The 18,733-nt window shown below is 40.1% G+C and overlaps 1 protein-coding gene across 1 annotated transcript in view; it reads left to right on the forward strand.

Moving 5' to 3' along the window:
• Positions 1 to 18,733, forward strand: part of antxr2a (ANTXR cell adhesion molecule 2a) — a 225,198-nt gene that overhangs the window by 27,051 nt on the left and 179,414 nt on the right. The window contains exon 7 of the mRNA XM_060826184.1: positions 13,925 to 14,005. Within this exon, the coding sequence (XP_060682167.1) occupies positions 13,925 to 14,005 (81 nt within the window). The remainder of the gene's footprint in view (positions 1 to 13,924; positions 14,006 to 18,733) is intronic.

An 18,733-nucleotide genomic window follows, 5' to 3' on the forward strand; every position in this document is an offset into this window, starting at 1 on the left:
AACCTTAATGTTGAGGACTGCAGCCAAGGCTTTACACTTTAATGTGGACAACACTGAAGCTGTAAACCGTGTTGAGGCTTTGAGTAGGGACCTGGCTTGTGTGCATCCTTTGGAGTGAGAGTACAGAATTAGTGATGATTCCACACCTCTGTGCAGAGAAAGATGCATTTTATGCATGAGCCTTTCAAGGGAACGCTCTGCCATTCAAGGTTAGAAGATATATAATGGGCAGCTCACAGGTCCACTCTTGATCAAGTGCAAAACAAAGCTGCACACAACACTGCTCTTGCAGGCTGTGTACACAGGCCGAAAGGACAATCGAGCATTTCCGCACAACCTGGCAGTCTGTGCACACTCTGAAACATTGAAGGGTTACCACCTGATGGGTCAAAACGAGATTCCTGAATAGTGATGGATTTGACAACATAATGTCAGATACAATATCCTAATGAGTGCCTCAATTGCAAACTAAACTTAGCACTGTACAATGTTAGTACACTTTCATTGACAGTTGCTCTTTCCCTCAATTGTTAGGACATGTATGTAAATATTTGTAAGTGGGATCATCTGAAGATATCAAATGTACAATCATATGGATAATATAACATTTATTCAGCAACATAAAATGTACAAGTAACATGGGGCACGGCTCTTTTGTACGAAGCAGCAGCTGCCTATCATATTACAAATAGAACGTTAAACAATTAAATAAAGTTCAAAGCAGCAATTGGAGGTTGCTGTTCCTGCAGGACTTGCCTTCAAAGTACCAATTGCTGTCTCCATCTATGTCTCCTTTTATATTGTCCTTACGGTTCCACCTTGAAACTGCTCTTGGAATTCTGTATGTGAGATCTGTGAACAGGTATTCGTGGGAAATATCAGAAAGATTATAAAAGTTTTATTGAAGGAACTTCTGAGCCCCTCACATCCATAACGATGATGCCAGCCTCATGTTATGTCCTCACACAGCGTGTCATAAAGAATTCCATGGAGAATTCCCTGCCATTGTCATGCCATCACAAGGATTTCTAAGAACTTAGATTTATCCAAATGTGCATTGCATAACTAGCCAAAGTTTTTACAATAAATTTGGAATAGAGTTCTGCCAGTAAACTGTCATGATAATGATTTTCCCATCCTTCCGAAGAGATGGCATCCTCCTGGATTCCAGACCATGTCCTGGCAAACAGATAGGTTCAGTGTACAATTCTAACATCTGCCAAGCATTGCTTCCAATGATTGCTATGGAATGGGATGTGAAGTTGGAATTCAGATTCTGCTTATTCTCACTACAGTTCTAAGTTGTCATGACAAGAAAGCAATTAGTGCACACAGTATATACTTGTTTGTGATTGTTTGAGGCCAGAATGTTCCATTGCATTCTTGACAAAGGATGACCTACCCATTGAAGTGCAGATTGAAGCCAGAAGACCAGCATTGTTGAATTAATTGAGGCATGATTACTGCAACTGCTTCTATAAAGATCTCTCTAATTCCAAAGATTTTACACTGTTTCCAAAGGGAAAAAAGGTAACTTACAGCATCCATTTTGGCTATGGTGGTAACCATTTTGTGTCATTTTTGTGAAGTTAAGTTCAGATCCAACATGGAAATGTCTCGGCTTGGTTTCAGTATCAGTGGCTTACAAGTGTTTGTCTGTGATGGACAAATGTCCCACATCCTTCATATTCCCATTTCTTTGCCGTCTTTGTGACCCCATGACCTTTTAGTATCTATGTTACCATTAAGCCCCTTTACATAAATTGTAATGTGCCCACTTCTCCCCAGAGAGCTCTGAAAATTCCCATGACCTTTTAGTGCTACAGTTCCTTCACATTAAGCCATTGCTACTGTGATCTGTTTGAATCCTCTCATCTGGACCTCCCAGCCCCTTCCTATTTAATATAAGGTCCCAGCCTACTGTATAATTTCCCTTTATCAGGATCATCATCCTGTCAGAATCCAAAACACTCAATGCCATCTCCAGACTTGAGATACATGTTTTCCCTGTACTGTGTGGATTGCTGCCTGATAAGCCCCTTGACTATTATTGATTAGAGTTCCATGACTAACCACCACCTGGACTGACTTGGCAGGACAGCTATAGTTGCCCATGGCTCACTCTCAAGATTAGTATCTCCATAACAACTCGACTGACCTACTATTAATCCCCTGAGTTTTGCACTTGATTCATAGAACTAACTATGGCCCAATCCTGCGACTGAACTAGGCCAAGTATCCTGAATGCCTGTGGCAGTACCTACTTCCTGACTGTAGTCCTGCTTCATCCCACTAAGGACTGCTACACTTTTGACTTTCACATATAGCCATTTGTTGGAAGCACTTACAGTAGAATTGCTGTGTAACTTCGATATAGATAATGGGACTTGCTGCAAGCCTGATATTGTAGCACAGTGTCCACCCCTATCTGACTGATTCGAATGCTCCTCACTCTCACAAGATGCCTGCCCCTCTGTCTGAGGCTGGCAGTCTGTAATGGAGCACTAATGGCTCTGTGCTTTAAGAAAACAATGTGAGCCATTCAGGGATTAGCAGCTCATAACTCAGTGCTGAAGTCAGTGAGTGTCTGCTAGGAAAGCAATATAAATTAGACAGAGGCTGACAACCTCCAAGTGAGTGATTGTGCAGTAAGAAAACATGCAAAGAGCCATTAGTTGCATATGTCCATCCCAGCAAAAATCATCCTGTTATAGGAGAGTAAAATGTATGTGTGCTCCTGCATGCAAAGTGATCTGACAGATGTATACAATTCATAAATGTTCCTGAGCTCCAAAGTAAAGTTCTGAAGGACTAAAGTGGTGTCTGACTTTTTCTGAGAGTAAGCAGGATGATGTGGTGAGAATGGTGGTTTGCCGATGCTGACTTAGATGAATGAAGGATCTAGGAGGTTGATGGCCATGGAGCACTCAGCCATGTTGTTTTGAAGGAGCAATTGGATGATGGCATTCAGTGAAATTCAGTCATCAGCTACCCGCTCTAATTTACATGTCAGGAATTTGCACCATCGAGTTTCTTTGTGAAGGAGAGGAGTTTTGTAACTACCGTAGAAATAAGGTGAGTTGGGGCTATAAGGCATGGAAATAGGTTAGTTTCTGCTTGATGGTGCGATTCTGAAATGAGCAAGTATGCCCTGAGGAGAAAATGGAGAAAATTATTCTCAATATTGAAATCCTGCCTTATTAAAATTCTTATTGCATTTTCTCACCTTTCTTTTCATACCACTCAGTCCACAAGAAGGACTGGAAAATATCACCCTCTATTTTATATTGCATGGTGTTGATATTTAAATGACAAATCCATGTTGGCTATGGAATGAAACAGTTTACACTGTGAATTAACTGAAACAAATTATTAATATGTGGGTAAATTTTTTTTTATATATCTAATTGCATGAATTTTCAATACCTAGTGCTACGTAAGAGGTGTCATTTAGCTCAGTGAGCTGTATAGCTGGTTTGTGGTTCAGAAAAACACCAGTAGCATGGAGTTTAATCCTTATTATATCGAAAATGGACTTGGAACCTAACTCCTTGCCTTGTCCAGTAGCAGCAAATCACAGACTACTCCATGGTTTGGCAACCCTTAAATAGTTGAGGATGCTACATGGAGAAGAAGAATTTGGTAGAAATTGAATACATAATAAGGAGCCACATGACATCTTTATCTCTTGATTGCAGTGCTAGATATAACTCACTCATAACCTGTCAGTCACGAGTTATCAGGTTATGTCCCTTGTGAGATAGAGTCATAGAGATGTACAGCATGGAAACAGACCCTTCGCTCCAACCCGTCCATGCCGACCAAATATCCCAACCCAATCAATCCCACCTGCCAGCACCCGACCCATATCCCTCCAAACCCTTCCTATTCATATACCCATCCAAATGCCTTTTCAATGTTGCAATTGTACCAGCCTCCACCACATCCTCTGACAGCTCATTCCATACACGTACCACCCTCTGTGTGAAAAAGTTGCCCCTTAGGTCTCTTTTTTTATATCTTTCCCTTCTCACCCTAAACCTATGCCCTCTAGTTCTGGACTCCCCCACCCCAGGGAAAAGACTTTGTCTATTTACCCTATCCATGCCCCTCATAATTTTGTAGACCTCTATAAGGTCACCCCTCAGCCTCTGATGCTCCAGGGAAAAAGGCCCATCCTGTTCAACCTCTCCCACCTCTCCCTATAGCTCAAATCCTCCAACCCTGGCAACATCCTTGTAAATCTTTTCTGAACCCTTTCAAGTTTTGCAACATCTTTCCGATAGGAAGGAGACCAGAATTGCATGCAATATTCCAACAATGGCCTAACCAATGTTCTTTACAGCTGCAACATGACCTCCCAATTCCTGTACTCAGTACTCTGACCAATAAAAGAAAGCATACGAAATGCCGCCTTCACTATCCAATCTACTTGCGACTCCACTTTCAAGGAGCTATGAACCTGCACTCCAAAGTCTCTTTATTCAGCAACACTCCCTAGGACCTTACCATTAAGTATATAAGTCCTGCTAAGATTTGCTTTCCCAAAATGCAGTCCCTCACATTTATCTGAGTTAAACTCCATCAGCCACTTCTCAACCCATTGGCCCATCTGGTCCAGATCCTGTTGTAATCTGAGGTATCCCTCTTCGCTGTCCACTACACCTCCAATTTTGGTGTCATCTGCAAACTTACTAACTTTACCTCTTATGTTCATATCCAAATCATTTATGTAAATGACAAAAAGTAGAGGACCCAGCACCGATCCTTGTGGCACTCCACTGGTCACAGGCCTCCAGTCTGAAAAACAACCCTCCACCACCACCCTCTGTCTCCTACCTTTGAGCCAGTTCTGTATGCAAATGGCTAGTTCTCCCTTTATTCCGTGAGATCTAACCTTGCTAATCTGTCTCCCATTGGGAAACTTGTCAAACGCTTCCTGAAGTTCATATAGATCATATCTAACGCTCTGCCCTCATCAATCCTTTTTGTTACTTCCTCAAAAAACTCAATCAAATTTGTGAGACATGATTTCCCACGCACAAAACCATTTTGACTATCCTTAATCAGTCCTTGCCTTTCCAAACACATGTACATCCTGTCCCTCAGGATTCCCTCCTACAACTTGCCCACCATCAAGGTCAGGCTCACCGGTCTATAGTTCCCTGGCTTATCCTTTCCACCCTACTTAAACAGTGGCACCGGTCTTCCGGCGCCTCACCTGTAACTATCGATGATACAATTATCTCAGCAAGGGGCCCAGTAATCACTTCTCTAGCTTCCCACAGAGTTCTAGGGTATACCTGATCAGCTCCTATGGATTTATCCACCTTTAACCATTTCAAGACATCCAGCAATTCCTCCTCTGTAATCTGGACATTTTGCAAGGTGTAACCATCTATTTCCCTACATTGTGTATCTTTCATATCCTTTTCCACTTTAAATACTAATGCAAATACTCGTTTAGTATTAGATTAGATTAGATTAGACTTACAGTGTGGAAACAGGCCCTTCGGCCCAACAAGTCCACACCGACCCGCCGAAGCGAAACCCACCCATACCCCTACATTACCCCTTACCTAACACTACGGGCAATTTAGCATGGCCAATTCACCTGACCCGCACATCTTTGGACTGTGGGAGGAAACCGGAGCACCCGGAGGAAACCCACGCAGACACGGGGAGAACGTGCAAACTCCACACAGTTAGTCGCCTGAGTCGGGAATTGAACCTGGGTCTTCAGGCGCTGTGAGGCAGCAGTGCTAACCACTGTGCCACCGTGCCGCCCACATTTTCCATTTTCTCCCCCATTTTCTGCGGCTCCACACAAAGGTTGCCTTATTGATCTTTGAGGGGCTCTATTCTGTCCCTAGTTACCCTTTTGTCCTTAATGTATTTGTAAAAACCCTTTGGATTCTCCTTAATTCTATTTGCCAAAGCTATCTCATGTCCCTTTTTTGCCCTCCTTATTTCCCTCTTAAGTATACTCCTACTTCCTTTATATTCTTCTAAGGATTCACTTGATCTATCCCTGTCTATAACAGACATACGTGTCCTTCTTTTTCTCAACCAAACCCTCAATTTCTTTAGTCATCCAGCATTCCCTATACCTACCAGCCTTTCCTTTCACTCTGACAGGAATATGCTTTCCCTGGATTCTTGTTATCTCATTTCTGAAGGCTTCCCATTTTCCATCCGTCCCTTTACCTGCAAACATCTGCCTCCAATCAGCTTTTGAAAGTTCTTGCCTAATACCATCAAAATTTTCTTTCTCCAGTTTAGAACTTCCAACTTTTAGATCTAGTCTATCCTTTTCCATCACTATTTTAAATCCAATAGAATTATGGTCGCTGGCTCCAAAGTGCTCCCCCACTGACACCTCACTCACCTTCCCTGCCTTATTTCGTAAGAGTAGGTCAAGTTTTGCACCTTCTTTAGTGGGTACAACCACATACTGAATCAGAAAATTGTCTTGTACACACTTAACAAATTCCTCTCCATCTAAACCCTAAACACTATGGCAGTCCCAGTCTATATTTGGAAAGTTAAAATCCCCTACAGATAGCTGAGATCTCCTTACAAGTTTGTTTCTCAATTTCCCTCTGACTATTAGAGGATCTACAATAAATCCCAATAAGGTGATCATCCCTTTCTTATTTCTCAGATTTGAAAGGGCAATTTTACATGTTGCTGCATTGCACACTTTTTGGCCTTAAAAGATTTGATCAAAGGAGTCTATGAGAAGGCGTAAAACATAATTTAATTTTGAAGACTGAAGCAGCTTACTCTCACACTGATGAAAATTCATAGAGAAATTAACAAATTTTATAATACAGATGCCTTTAACAAATGATATTATGAAGTTGCACAGCTGAATTTTTTGGAAACAGAAAATGTGCTTTGGAAGCCAATGACATTGGATGATGTATGGAACACCTTGGTCAAAGTAAGGACATAATACAAACTGAAGAATTTGTTCAGTCCTAAATTTAGCTTCCAGATGCTTCCAAATAGTCAGCTAAAGTATAAGTCTAATTCAGAAAATGATAGAAGAGTTTGCCAGGTGGCAAAGTTAGAATTAGCTGGTAAATTATGCTGGCATTTGACTTCTATCAAGGGAATTAAATGGTCTGGATCCATGCCTATTTTATATGAGAAATGAGTCTGAAGTTTTTCATGAGATGCATTTCTCACAGTATCTTACTCTCTTCAAGAGAACATTATTGTACAGTTTCTTAGTGGGAATGTTCTATATTCCAATAATTATAAGTTTAATCATTAGATTATTAATTGAATTCTTCTTGAATAGATTCCATTTACCAAGTGTAAATTGAAATGTGGTAAAACTTGGCCTCTTGCTTACATTGAAATAAAAGGTGACTATTATGCTGGCTGCTTAAGTGATGGTTGCCACGTTGAAGGCTGTAAGTTCTGCATTAGGAAGACACATGATTGTGGATTTTGCACCTGGCAATCTCGGTTTCTTTTAGAAGAATTACCAAAACTAAAAGGGAAACAAGTTCAGATGTATATTTTAAAGTTATTTAAAGCTGCAGTCAATGTTCTTTGGCAAACCACAGGGGAAGTATTTGGATTTTTCTTTGGGTGTATTCATCACAAAAACTAAACTCAGAAAGCACTTGAAATAGTATGATTGGATTTGTCAACAGGGAAAGAATTATAATCATAATAATATGAGGTGATGAAATGTCATTGAGGTCAGAGTGTTTGCCTTTGTGTGAAATAAAAGACTGGATAAATCATTTGGATGATTTGAAATTTATGGATAAAAAGGAATAGGAGTTCAAAAGTCAGTAGTACATTCAAGTCCAAAGTGAAGGGATCAACTTTGTAGAGATGACAGTAAGCAATCTTAGTGATATTCCAGGTGTGGCGTTTTAAAGTGTGCTCATGAATAAGGTTATGCCTATGTTCCAGATTGATTCAGACTGAGAAAGAACATTTTTCACTCTGATTCAGTGAGTGGTCAGGAACAGGAGAATGGGCCTGCAAGTGAGGCAGGTCAGGAGGGCAGGAACGCAGGAACCTTAGTCTTGCAATTGTCAAACACATTTGAGGTTCATTTAACTTGTCAGGATCAGGGGAAAGGCTGCAGGGTGGATGAATTAATTGATCATAACACCATGGTACAGAAAGCCACTCAAGTTGCAGATTGAAGAAAGGGATGGAGTAATGGTGGTGGAGATTATAATCAGGAAGTTCGATACTGTTCTCTCCAGCAAAGAGTATGAGTCCAGAAGCTGTGTTACCTGGCTAATTGCCAGGGTTTGGGACATCTGCTCAGTGCTGGATAGGAACTTGCAGTGGAAGAGGGAGGATCCAGTGGTTGTGGTTCAGTTAGGAACCCAATGAGACAAGCATTGCAAAGAAGGAGGTTCTGCATAGTCAGTATGAGGAATTAAGAAGCAGAACCTCAACTTTGCATTTTTGCCTGAGCCACATGGAAATCAGCATAGACAAATCAGATTTGAGAGATGGTGTGTGGATCAAAGATTGATGTGGGAGGAATGAGCTCATGGGACATTGGCACCAATCCTGGGTGCAATTGGATTTTGTACTGATGGGATAATACTCACCTAGTTTTTCTGGCACTGGTTTTCCTGCCAGCTGCATAACTAACTGGGCAAATCGAGAGAATTTTAAACAAAATCATAGGGACAAGAAATCAATTTTGGCATGGCCAAAAGAGAAAGGTACCCGTATGGGATTAATATAGAAAATAATAATCAGTCTGTGACAGGAAGAGATAGAGAGTATAAATCTTAATTTCAGCATTTAGACCATCTAGTACTTATGAGCTGCTACCAAGTGGTCTGTAAATGCTACCCATTGTGGTTTTAGTTCCTTTACGCTTTCTCGGTTCCACCCATAAGGTCCCCATTATGTGCCTTGCCCTTATTCTCTCTTGCCATAGAAGTGATTTTATTTCTAATCAATAATGCTACTCCATCGCTTCTGCTGTATTTTCTATCCATCCCGTAAACCTTATACCTTGGTATGTTTAGTTCCCAGTGACGATCCTGCAGCCATGACTCCGTAATGGCTACTATATCATTGCTTTTAGTCGAAATCTGTGCCTGCCGTTTATTTAATTTGTTCTTGACATTCTGTGCATTTTTATAAAAGAATTTTAAGTTTCGCTGTCCACTCTATCCTGTCCTTCAGCATCCTTTTATTATATCTCTCTCCTAGCTTACTCAATGCACTGTTTATAGTCTCGCCTTGTTCATAAATTGACACTTCTTGTCCATCCTGCTCTTATAATCCAAGCCATGACTGATAAAGACAAGTGTCTCGTGCTTTCTTATTAACTACCTTCAGGGATCTGTGGACAAGCATCCCAAGGTCCCTCTGTACCTCCATGCTTCCTAGTGTCCTGCCATTCATTGAGTACTCCCTTGTCTCATTATTTCTTCCAAAGTGCATCACCTCATACTTTTCAGGGTTAAATTTCATCTGAGTTCTGAGGGAGGGTCACTCATCCTGAAACATTAACTCTGATTTCTCTCCACAGATGCTGCCAAACCTCCTGAGCTTTTCCAGCAATTTTGATTTTTGTTTTAAATTCCAACGTCCAATAATCTGCCCATCCGATCAATCCATCTATATCCTCCTGTAATTGAGGTCTTCCGTGCTACTAATTAATTATCATGTCCTTTGGTATGATCAGATGGCTATTATAGTGACATGGCTAGAGCATGGATGACTTGGGTTGGGACCTACTTCTTGAAAGGTACAGGATATTCAGGAAGAATGGGAAGTCATGGAAATGTTGAGGTGTGGATCTATTAGTTAGTGATGGCTTTAGCATAGTAGAGAGAGAGAGATGACCTAAGTTTAGGAAACCAAGCTGTACAATGATTTGGGTAGAGATGAGAAATGTTAAAAGTAACACATCACTTATGGGGAGTAATTACAGGCCTCCAAACAGTAACCACATAGAAGGAAAATAAAGGAAGAAATAATGATAGCAAGTCAGAAATGCAAGATGATATAATGGGAGAATTTAGTCTCCATACAGACTGGAAATCAAATGTAGACTGGATGAGGAGTTCATAAAATGTGTTCGGGATTGTTTCTGAGAACAGCACATTTTAGAGCTGACCAGAGAGCAGGCTGTACCTGACCTGGGTATTGTGCAATGAGGATTAATTCATGATCCTATCGTAAAGGTGCCCCTAGACAGCAGTTGGTATAATACGATTCAATTTTACTTTCATTTTGAGAGAGGAGGAGATATGGAAGAAATTTTTAGAAATTTGTATAAAGGTAACTATGAAAACGGAGCTAGTTAATAAGGTTAAATATTAGGTCAACAGACTTACAGTGGCAGACATTTAAAGGGAAATTTCAGAATACACAGGAAAAAACGTATTTCAGTGGGGAAGGAAAATTCCAAGGGATAGACCCACCAACTATGGTTCATTAGTAATATTGGTATTGAATAGGTATTGAACTAAAAATATAATTGTGCAAAGGGCAGTGACAGGTTAGAAGATTAAACAGAATATTTAAAAAAAAGTAAAGAATGACCACAAATTAATAAGTAGGGAACAATTGCCCGGAAATAAAAGCAGATAGTTAGAGTTTATATAAATATTTTAAAATGAAAAGAATTAACAAAGTAAGTGTTGGTCTTATAAAATGTAAGTGTGGAAAATTGGAGAATTAAGAATGGAAATAAAGAGATGGCAATTGAACTGAGCAGCTATTTTGCATCTGCCTTCAATATGGAGGAGACGAGTAACATCCCAGGAGCAGCTATTAATCAGGAAATGGAAGGGAGGGGGGATCTCAGGAAATTCACAAGCACCAGTGAAGTGGAACTGAGAAAACTGTTGGATCTGTGTGCTGACAAGTACACAAAATGTAATTGACTTCATTCTAAGGTTTGAAAGAAGTGGTTAGTGGGGTAGTCCATGTGTTGGATTTAATTTTCCAGAACTCCCTTGATTTTGGGCAGGTCCTACTGGATTGGAAGGTAGCAAAGATAACTCCTTTGTTCAGAAAGAAGGTAGCCAGAAAACAGGAAACAAAAGCCAGTTAGCTTAACATTTGGCATAGGGAAAATATTAAAGTAATTATAGAAGAAATTATGGAAGTGTACTTGGATAAGTTCAAGGTCATTGTAAAGAGGCTTTGTGAAAAGAAAATCATGTTACACCATTCATTCAAGTTTTTTGAGGAATTAAAATGCATTGTCTTTAAAATGGAATGCATGGATGTACTGCGCTTAGATTTCCAGAAGGCATTTGCCGTCTGAAAGTAAACTTGTATTTGAGGACATAAAGGAGGTAACGAAGAGCTAGAGGTGAGTGTTATCAGCATTTAATTGGAAGCTAAAAGGTAGGTAGCTGTATTGTAGGGTCCTTACCTCTTGGCCAGGCGGTCTGAATTAAAGCCCTTGAAATATACCTTTACATGTCCAATCAGGCTGGTTAACAGTTGGTTAACATAATTATTGTCATAAACTAATTAAAGTCTCTGGACACTAAGGACAGCAGGATCATATAGATCAGGAAAAGAGAGCAGTTGACTTCTCAGAGTGATGATACAATAAAGTGAAGAAAATGTATGAGTGGAAATGGGTTAAGATTGAGAAAAAATGAATATTGCCAGTGAGGTGCGTAGGCTTAGGAGAGAGTTGGAAATATCAACTGAACTTACTAACAATCAATATTCATGGTGCAAAGTCAAAAAAGAATGACAAAATATTGAGAAAAAAAGCATTAAATCTGGGATAATGGTAAAGTATGAGTTTAAAGGAGATGCAGATGGAAGCAGAATGTTGCTGTGGAGCTCCTATTTCAGAGAGGGACAATGGGTTGAATGATCTCTTTCAGTTCTATGAGTTGGAACTTTCAGCTTTAGCAGTCTGGATCTGTATGAGGTGGTTAGGATGAAAAAGAGTGAGTTTGATGGAAGAGATTGTGGAGTTAGAGTAAGATGAGAGCCCAAACTATGCTTTGCTAAGGGAGATTGCATTATGGGTATGGTAAGTAAAGTGCAAAAGCGGTGCATAGCATGACCAGAAAGGTAGGTACCGGTAGAGAGGATGGTGTTATGTGCAAGTGAACAAGCACATTGCTATTGATAGCATCATCAGATAGGAGATCATGAATCATCTGGAGCTTTTTTTGAGAGTGTAAAACATTTGGGAAAGAACAAAAGTGGAGGAATAGAGGTTATAAATCTGCTAGTGTGATTAAATTGCAGGAATTGATTTGACGAAGTTAGAGGAATTGAGTCTGGAAGAACATTTCAAGTTGCAGAGAGTTGAGGATTAGACAATCTGGGCTCTGCTCTGAGACATTCGATAGCAGTGACCCAGGTCCACAGTGAAGGAAAAATGGTGCATGAGACAGAATACTACAGAAGGAAGCTTAGTTACCTAAACATGACAGAAAATATCAGTGGAAAGGAGATGCTGAAGAGTGGAGCAGGAGGAAAATAGCCTGAAAAGATAATATTGAGACTCAAGCCGCAGCAGTGTAATGAAGACCAATTGAAGTCAAGAGGAAATAGCTGGCGAGATGCATTAGGCATCTGTAAGATGAAGTTTGCTTCCAATCCAGGAATTGCTGACGGAATCAGGGATCAACCAGTCAGCACATTAAGCTGAGCTGTGCATAGTTCCTAGTAATTGACCTACTATGGTCGTTGTTTGACACATAAAGGAACAGTGTTTAGAATCAAAGTCAAATTAAGTGTGTTTTTGAAAATCATGAAGCGTAGTCTATTTTTCAACTAACAATGATTTGCAATGCAGGTCTTCATCACTGCGACTTGGATTTGGATTCCATTTTCATTTCAGGAAAGGTTCACCGTAGTGTTTAGAGAATACATTGCTTGAGGAATATGTTGTGATTATTTTAACAACTTGAAAAGTAGAAGTGCAATTCTGTATATTGCTTATCAGTATCTCACTTGATTTTCACAACCATTAAAAGCCTTGCCTGACATTTACATAATAACAAACTTAAATTTGTTGTCTCAGCCTCCGAACAAAATACCAGTCTTTCTCTGAATATTGTGCTTTGGACATCTATAATAAATTGCATATCATGAGAATTGTTCAACTTTAATTTCAAATATTGTGTAACATAATCAAGGTGTGGAACTGAGATATTTATTTGGGGAGGCTGTGTTTTCTTCACCTCATGGACATGCTTGATATTATATGCATTTTTAAAAAAAATATTCATGGGATGTGGGGGATTCAGAAAGAGGCAATAGTCTAATGGTATTATAACTAGCCTTTGAATCCAGAGACTCAGGCAACTTTCTGGGGACCTGAAATCAAATCCCGTCATGGCAGATGGTGCCATTTGAATTCAATGAATCAAATCTGGAATTAATGGACTAATGATGATAATGAAACTTGTTGATCAGTGGGGGGAAAAGCCCATCTGATTTACTGATCTCCTTTATGGAAGGGAACCATTGCCCTTATGTGATCTGGCCTACATGTGACTTCAGACCAACAACAATGTGGTTGACTCCTAATTGGGGATGGACAATAAATGCTGGCCTAGCTTGTGATGCCCTTATCCCAAGACTGAATAAAGAAAGGGCATTGTTGATTGGATCAGCATTTATTGCCCATTCCTAATTGCCCCAAGGGCAGTTCAAAGTCAACTACATTGTTGTGTTTCTGCAGTCACGTGTAGGCCAAACCAGGTAAGGATGGCAGATTTTTCTTCCCTAAAGGATACTAATGAACTGGATTGGCTTTTACAAATCTTGACAGGCAATTGAGGGATTTAAACTCTATACTACTTTGAATTTTCTTTCAGCAGTAGATAGACGAATGATCTTATAATATTAAAAGGGCAAAGGCAATTATTACATTTAGAAGTGTTCTTGACCACTTTTTAAAATTAAATATGTTTGTTTTTTAAAGCTGGAAAAAGTTGCAGATTCACCAAATCACGTTTTCCCTGTTAATGGAGGATTTCATGCTTTGAGAGGAATAATTGATTTGGTAAGTATTTTTTTTTATTGTTAGTGCACTGACTTTAATAATAATTTCGTTTCTGTATCTTGATTGTAAGGGTGAAAGCACATTTGAAATGCGGTGTGTTACATGTTGTTTTGTTCATGACTCTGTACAGAAGTCTCAATATCATTGTTATTGTGGGAAAAATGCCATCTTGAAGGTCCTGTCAATACATAAATATAACTACCAAAAGATTAATAAATAAGTATAGATTTTAGAACAATGACTAATAGCGCTTTAAGTTCAGTGTTGGTGAACAAGGGCCTTTGCTATGTTTGGATTGAAGCCGACAAATGAGATAGAATTGAAGATGAAGTCGTTACATCGTTAATTGAAGAAGCTTTATGGAGAACTAACCTCAGCAGTGGTGTGAAAGCTGTGCTTGAAATAGAACAATGAATGTTTTGAATTGGGGACATTGAATTGACAGAAAAGTAGCAGCAAATAGAGAAACAAGAAGTGCTGGCAAAATACAATGCGAAAGTGGCTTGGTCATTTCTGTTAGTGATGTCTGTTTGAGGGATAAATATTGGCCAGGGTACTGTGGGGAGTTTCTCCTCTCTTTTTTGGAAGTTGTGCCACAGAGAATTTTACAGCTTCCTGACAGGCCAGATAGGATGTTAAGTTAATGGTCTCAACTGACAGATGGATTTGAAACAAAAGGCCTCTCAAGCTGAAAGTTCTATGGTATTACTGCCGTGAGAAAATATAGGATCCAAACAGGCGTCTTCCTTCTGCTTTGACCTTGTTTCCAGTCTGAGGAAGAGGAAAGACAAGATGTATGAAGGGTCAACTTTTAACTTTTAATGGCAGTGGAAAATAGTTCATCACAAAACATGTGTGGATTAGGATTTGGTTTTACAAGCTTGAGATAATAGCATTGGCTCTTTTTTTTGGTTTGACATCAGCTGAGTGCAATAGAAGAAATTTGGGGTGAATTTTATGTTGCTTGACAACGTGCTGGAGAGCAGCTGGGTGTGTGTTGTTGGCTGACTCTGTCTTCTATACCTGCTGACTAAAGCAAGTTGCAACCTATTTGTGCTATGCAGGAAGCCACTCAATGATAGCTGCGTAGGTATGGTACTTCAGAAATCCTTTCCTTACTCCCCCTTCAAAGCTTGTAGTTAGGGTCGGGACCAGTTTCTGAGGCCTGTTTTCTTTTTAAATGCCACATCATAAAAAGATGTTGTGGACCTGAGCTAGCATAGTAAATAATGTTCTGAATATTTTGCTGCAACCTCATTCACATTATGGGCAGAGAGGTGAGATGGTGGTTGTAAGTAAAACCTTGATGTGAGAATTCTGAGAATCAACAGTTCAACTGATGATGTCATATGGCGGGGGGAAGGAGGAGGGGTCATGGCTACAAGTGTAACGTCCCTCTGCTCGCACCTTCTAACTATTTTGAAGACAGGAAACGTACAAAAAGAATGTTACTTGAGATTGTACAGCCACCACCACTTTGTACACTAAAATCTGCAGGAACATTCAAAGTACAATCCTAGTGTCAGGCCTTATCTGTCACCGTTGTTTTGCCTCATTACAGCCGGCATGAAAGACTTCCCAACATTTTAGTCCTAATGCTTGAGACATTCAGAGTTACTTGTTTTACAGTTATGGAAATTGACGGCCTGCCTGCCATTTTTCAGTTTGTGCAATATCAGAAATTAGCGTGATGACATTGGGCTGGAGACCTGATATCGTCTAGCTGCACTTTACACGGGTCACGGGTAGTGTGCCTATTTTGTGGCCATAAAATTCACCTCTTTGTGTTTGCAGTTGAAATGATATGGGCACAGATTTTCTTGTGAAGAAAATTTTTAAATCCTCTGAAACTGTTAAGTCTTTATTTTTGGGATGCAGTGAACCATATATCCAATGTTTGCATGCTTACAGATAACATCAACTTTTCATAGTTATCAGTCCGACTTAATCAGTTCATACACTGTTGACATTGCAGGCACCTAGTTAAGATCACGTGTAATATTCATTTGAAGTAGGATTTGGTGGCAGGAGAATGCTCAAATTAAGATCATAAGATACAAAAGTAGAAGTAGGCCATTCAGCTCATCAAGTCTACTTCATAATTCAATGAGTTCATTGCTGAATTAGATGAAGGAGTCAGGGGGAGTGTGAGGAGTCGGGGGAGTGTGATTAATGTGGATGGAACAAGGAGCAGTGATGAATGGGAGGAAAGGGGAGAATGCAAGAAGATAGAACCTTTTGCCCACAATCTGTCTTGTGATGAGCAGAGGGTTGGACTTTCAATTCTTCCTCAACAAGGATGTATAGTGGTATGATTGGGCTTTACTTATTCTCATTGAGGTAGTGACTTGTTGTTTTTTGAGTTGGGATTAATGCTGCTGGAGGTGGCTGCAATTCGTTGCCACTGGGGTGAGGTGGGGGGTTGGAATGTGCCAGCGAACTCTACTCATTTGCTATTTTTGGTCATTTGGACCGACATTATGCATATCACTCAACTTATCCCAGCTATTTCACACACTGTGTTGCTTTATTAATGATGATGCTGCATTACATCTGGAACTTCTGCTGCACACTCAAATATACCTTCCGATTCTCTGTTGCCTGTTGGGCGTGCCACGAAAAGAAAATCATTGACTAAATCAGGGCAGGCAGACAAACATGTGGTAACAGTCCCAGTGATAGAAAATAGGGTAAGAGAAGAAATCGTTAAGTCTGGCCACCAGAAAGAACCACGGGTAGTCACAAAGGGACAAGTATTGAAAACAACAAAATGAGAGACACCCAGAGTAGTCCACCACAAACAGATAAAATGCACAAATACAGAGAAAAGTTCAACAGAGCAAGACCACAAACCACAAAACATGCTGATTGTGTGCTGGTTAAAAAAATCCAGTTTAATTTAAATGCATATAACTTTGACAGAAAACAAATTTGGAATCATGCAAAGTAGTTATTATCATCCTCTTTTGGCATCCAGTGTGAAATGCTGTAAACAGGAGCAGAATGGATGTACCCTGGGAACAAAAGCAACTTATGTGCAGATTTTTCCAACATGAATGAGATTACCTGACCATATTGGTTCATTATTAGCAGGGTAGGATACAGATTAAATATAAGGAGGTAATTTTAATCTTGCAAACGGGCAGCTTTGGGCAAGATGGAACGTTAAACTTTGAAATATTTATTGAGGTTTTCCTCAGGTTAAGAAACCTGACCGGTGAAAGAAACTAAAAGATTACCCTTTCAGCACTGTTGTGAGCGAGAAAGAGGAAGGAAATGTGACTGTCAACCAAACTAGCCACCCTGGAAGCCAGCCTTCTCACCACCAACCATACTACTACTTCTCCATTTTATTGCAGCAATATTTTTGTTAGTGATCTTTCTAAAGACTGAATTTCTTATGCCTACTTAATGCAGATATATTTCTGTTTCTTCATTGTTGCTTGGTCAGTATGCTGTTTGACCCCATGCTTTTTGGATTTCCATAACTTGCAATAAAGCTCCCCACTAATCATGGTTGACCCCCTTGTGACCATCATATCGCATCTCTATCCATGCTCTACCCTATGATCTCCATCCCCCACCGACCCTCTTGGTACTCGATCTATCTGCTGCTATGTTGTGTTCTTCAGCTATAGGCTTTCCCAAGTGACTGACATTGCAGACATACCAACCCCTGGCTGGAAATCTTGAAAAGAATTTAAAGCACAACTCCGCCCTTCTAACCTTATCAGCCAAATTTCTATCATTCACTCCAAGTGTTGGGATTAGATGTTAATTCCCAGAGGTTACTCTTGCCGCAGGAACCCTCAGTGGTATTAATTCATTTCAGAATTAGGCACTCAGCTTTCAGCATTTTCCAAGCATTACTGTATGGCCAAATGAATTGGAAGAAACTGATACCACAACGATCTGCCTGTGTTTTCCTTTCCATGGAGAGTATGTCCATCTTCCTTTGTAAAGTTTGGATTTGGTAGTATCTATTCCATTCTCTGGAGGGTATTCATTCTTGGTTATCGAAACTGCAGAAGTGCTGACCACAGTTATCAAGTCCTCCTTTGCTCCAGGTGTGATGCTGAGGGACTGGAAGATTCCACTATTCCCTCTCCCAACCACAGAAAAGGTCAGAAGAATGAAAAGCAGAGAAGATTAAGAAGAGATTTGGTAAAGTTCTGAAAGTCATGGAGGATTAGATAAGTTGCAAAAAAATGTTTTCATTCAATGAAGAGCCAATAACCAGATAGTGCAGATTTATGGGGATTGACAAAAGACATGAGAAAAAAAGCTTTTTAGAAGGTAAATTCTTGGCACTACCCATTGATGTATTGGTGTCGTGGAGCTTGTAAAATAAAGTGGATGGCTAACCTTTCACCTCCAAACCTGTCCTCCACTTTACAGGAAGGTAAAGTATCAGGCAGCCATCCAGGCATTAACCCTGTTGACAATGAGTAGCTGCTTAAAGACCTCATTCCCCTCTGCCACCCCACTGTAATGATCTGTTTAGAGAAGGTGGGCTGAAGGCAAGCTACCTGGAAACTTCCATTGTGTGAGCTGCTGCTGTGTGGGAGGTAGGTCCACCTGCAGGAGATGCTGAGGTAGTGGGCATGAGTCCCCAATGTCCATCAGAGTAACCCTCACCAAATTCGTACCTTCACTCTCCCCAACTCCACTCTACTGTCCCCTCCTCCTCCTCTCTCTGGGTCTCTCTAAACTGACCCCAACTGCCTT

Source organism: Hemiscyllium ocellatum, chromosome 1 (genome assembly GCF_020745735.1).
Source record: "Hemiscyllium ocellatum isolate sHemOce1 chromosome 1, sHemOce1.pat.X.cur, whole genome shotgun sequence".
In the NCBI taxonomy this organism is placed as follows: domain Eukaryota; kingdom Metazoa; phylum Chordata; class Chondrichthyes; order Orectolobiformes; family Hemiscylliidae; genus Hemiscyllium; species Hemiscyllium ocellatum.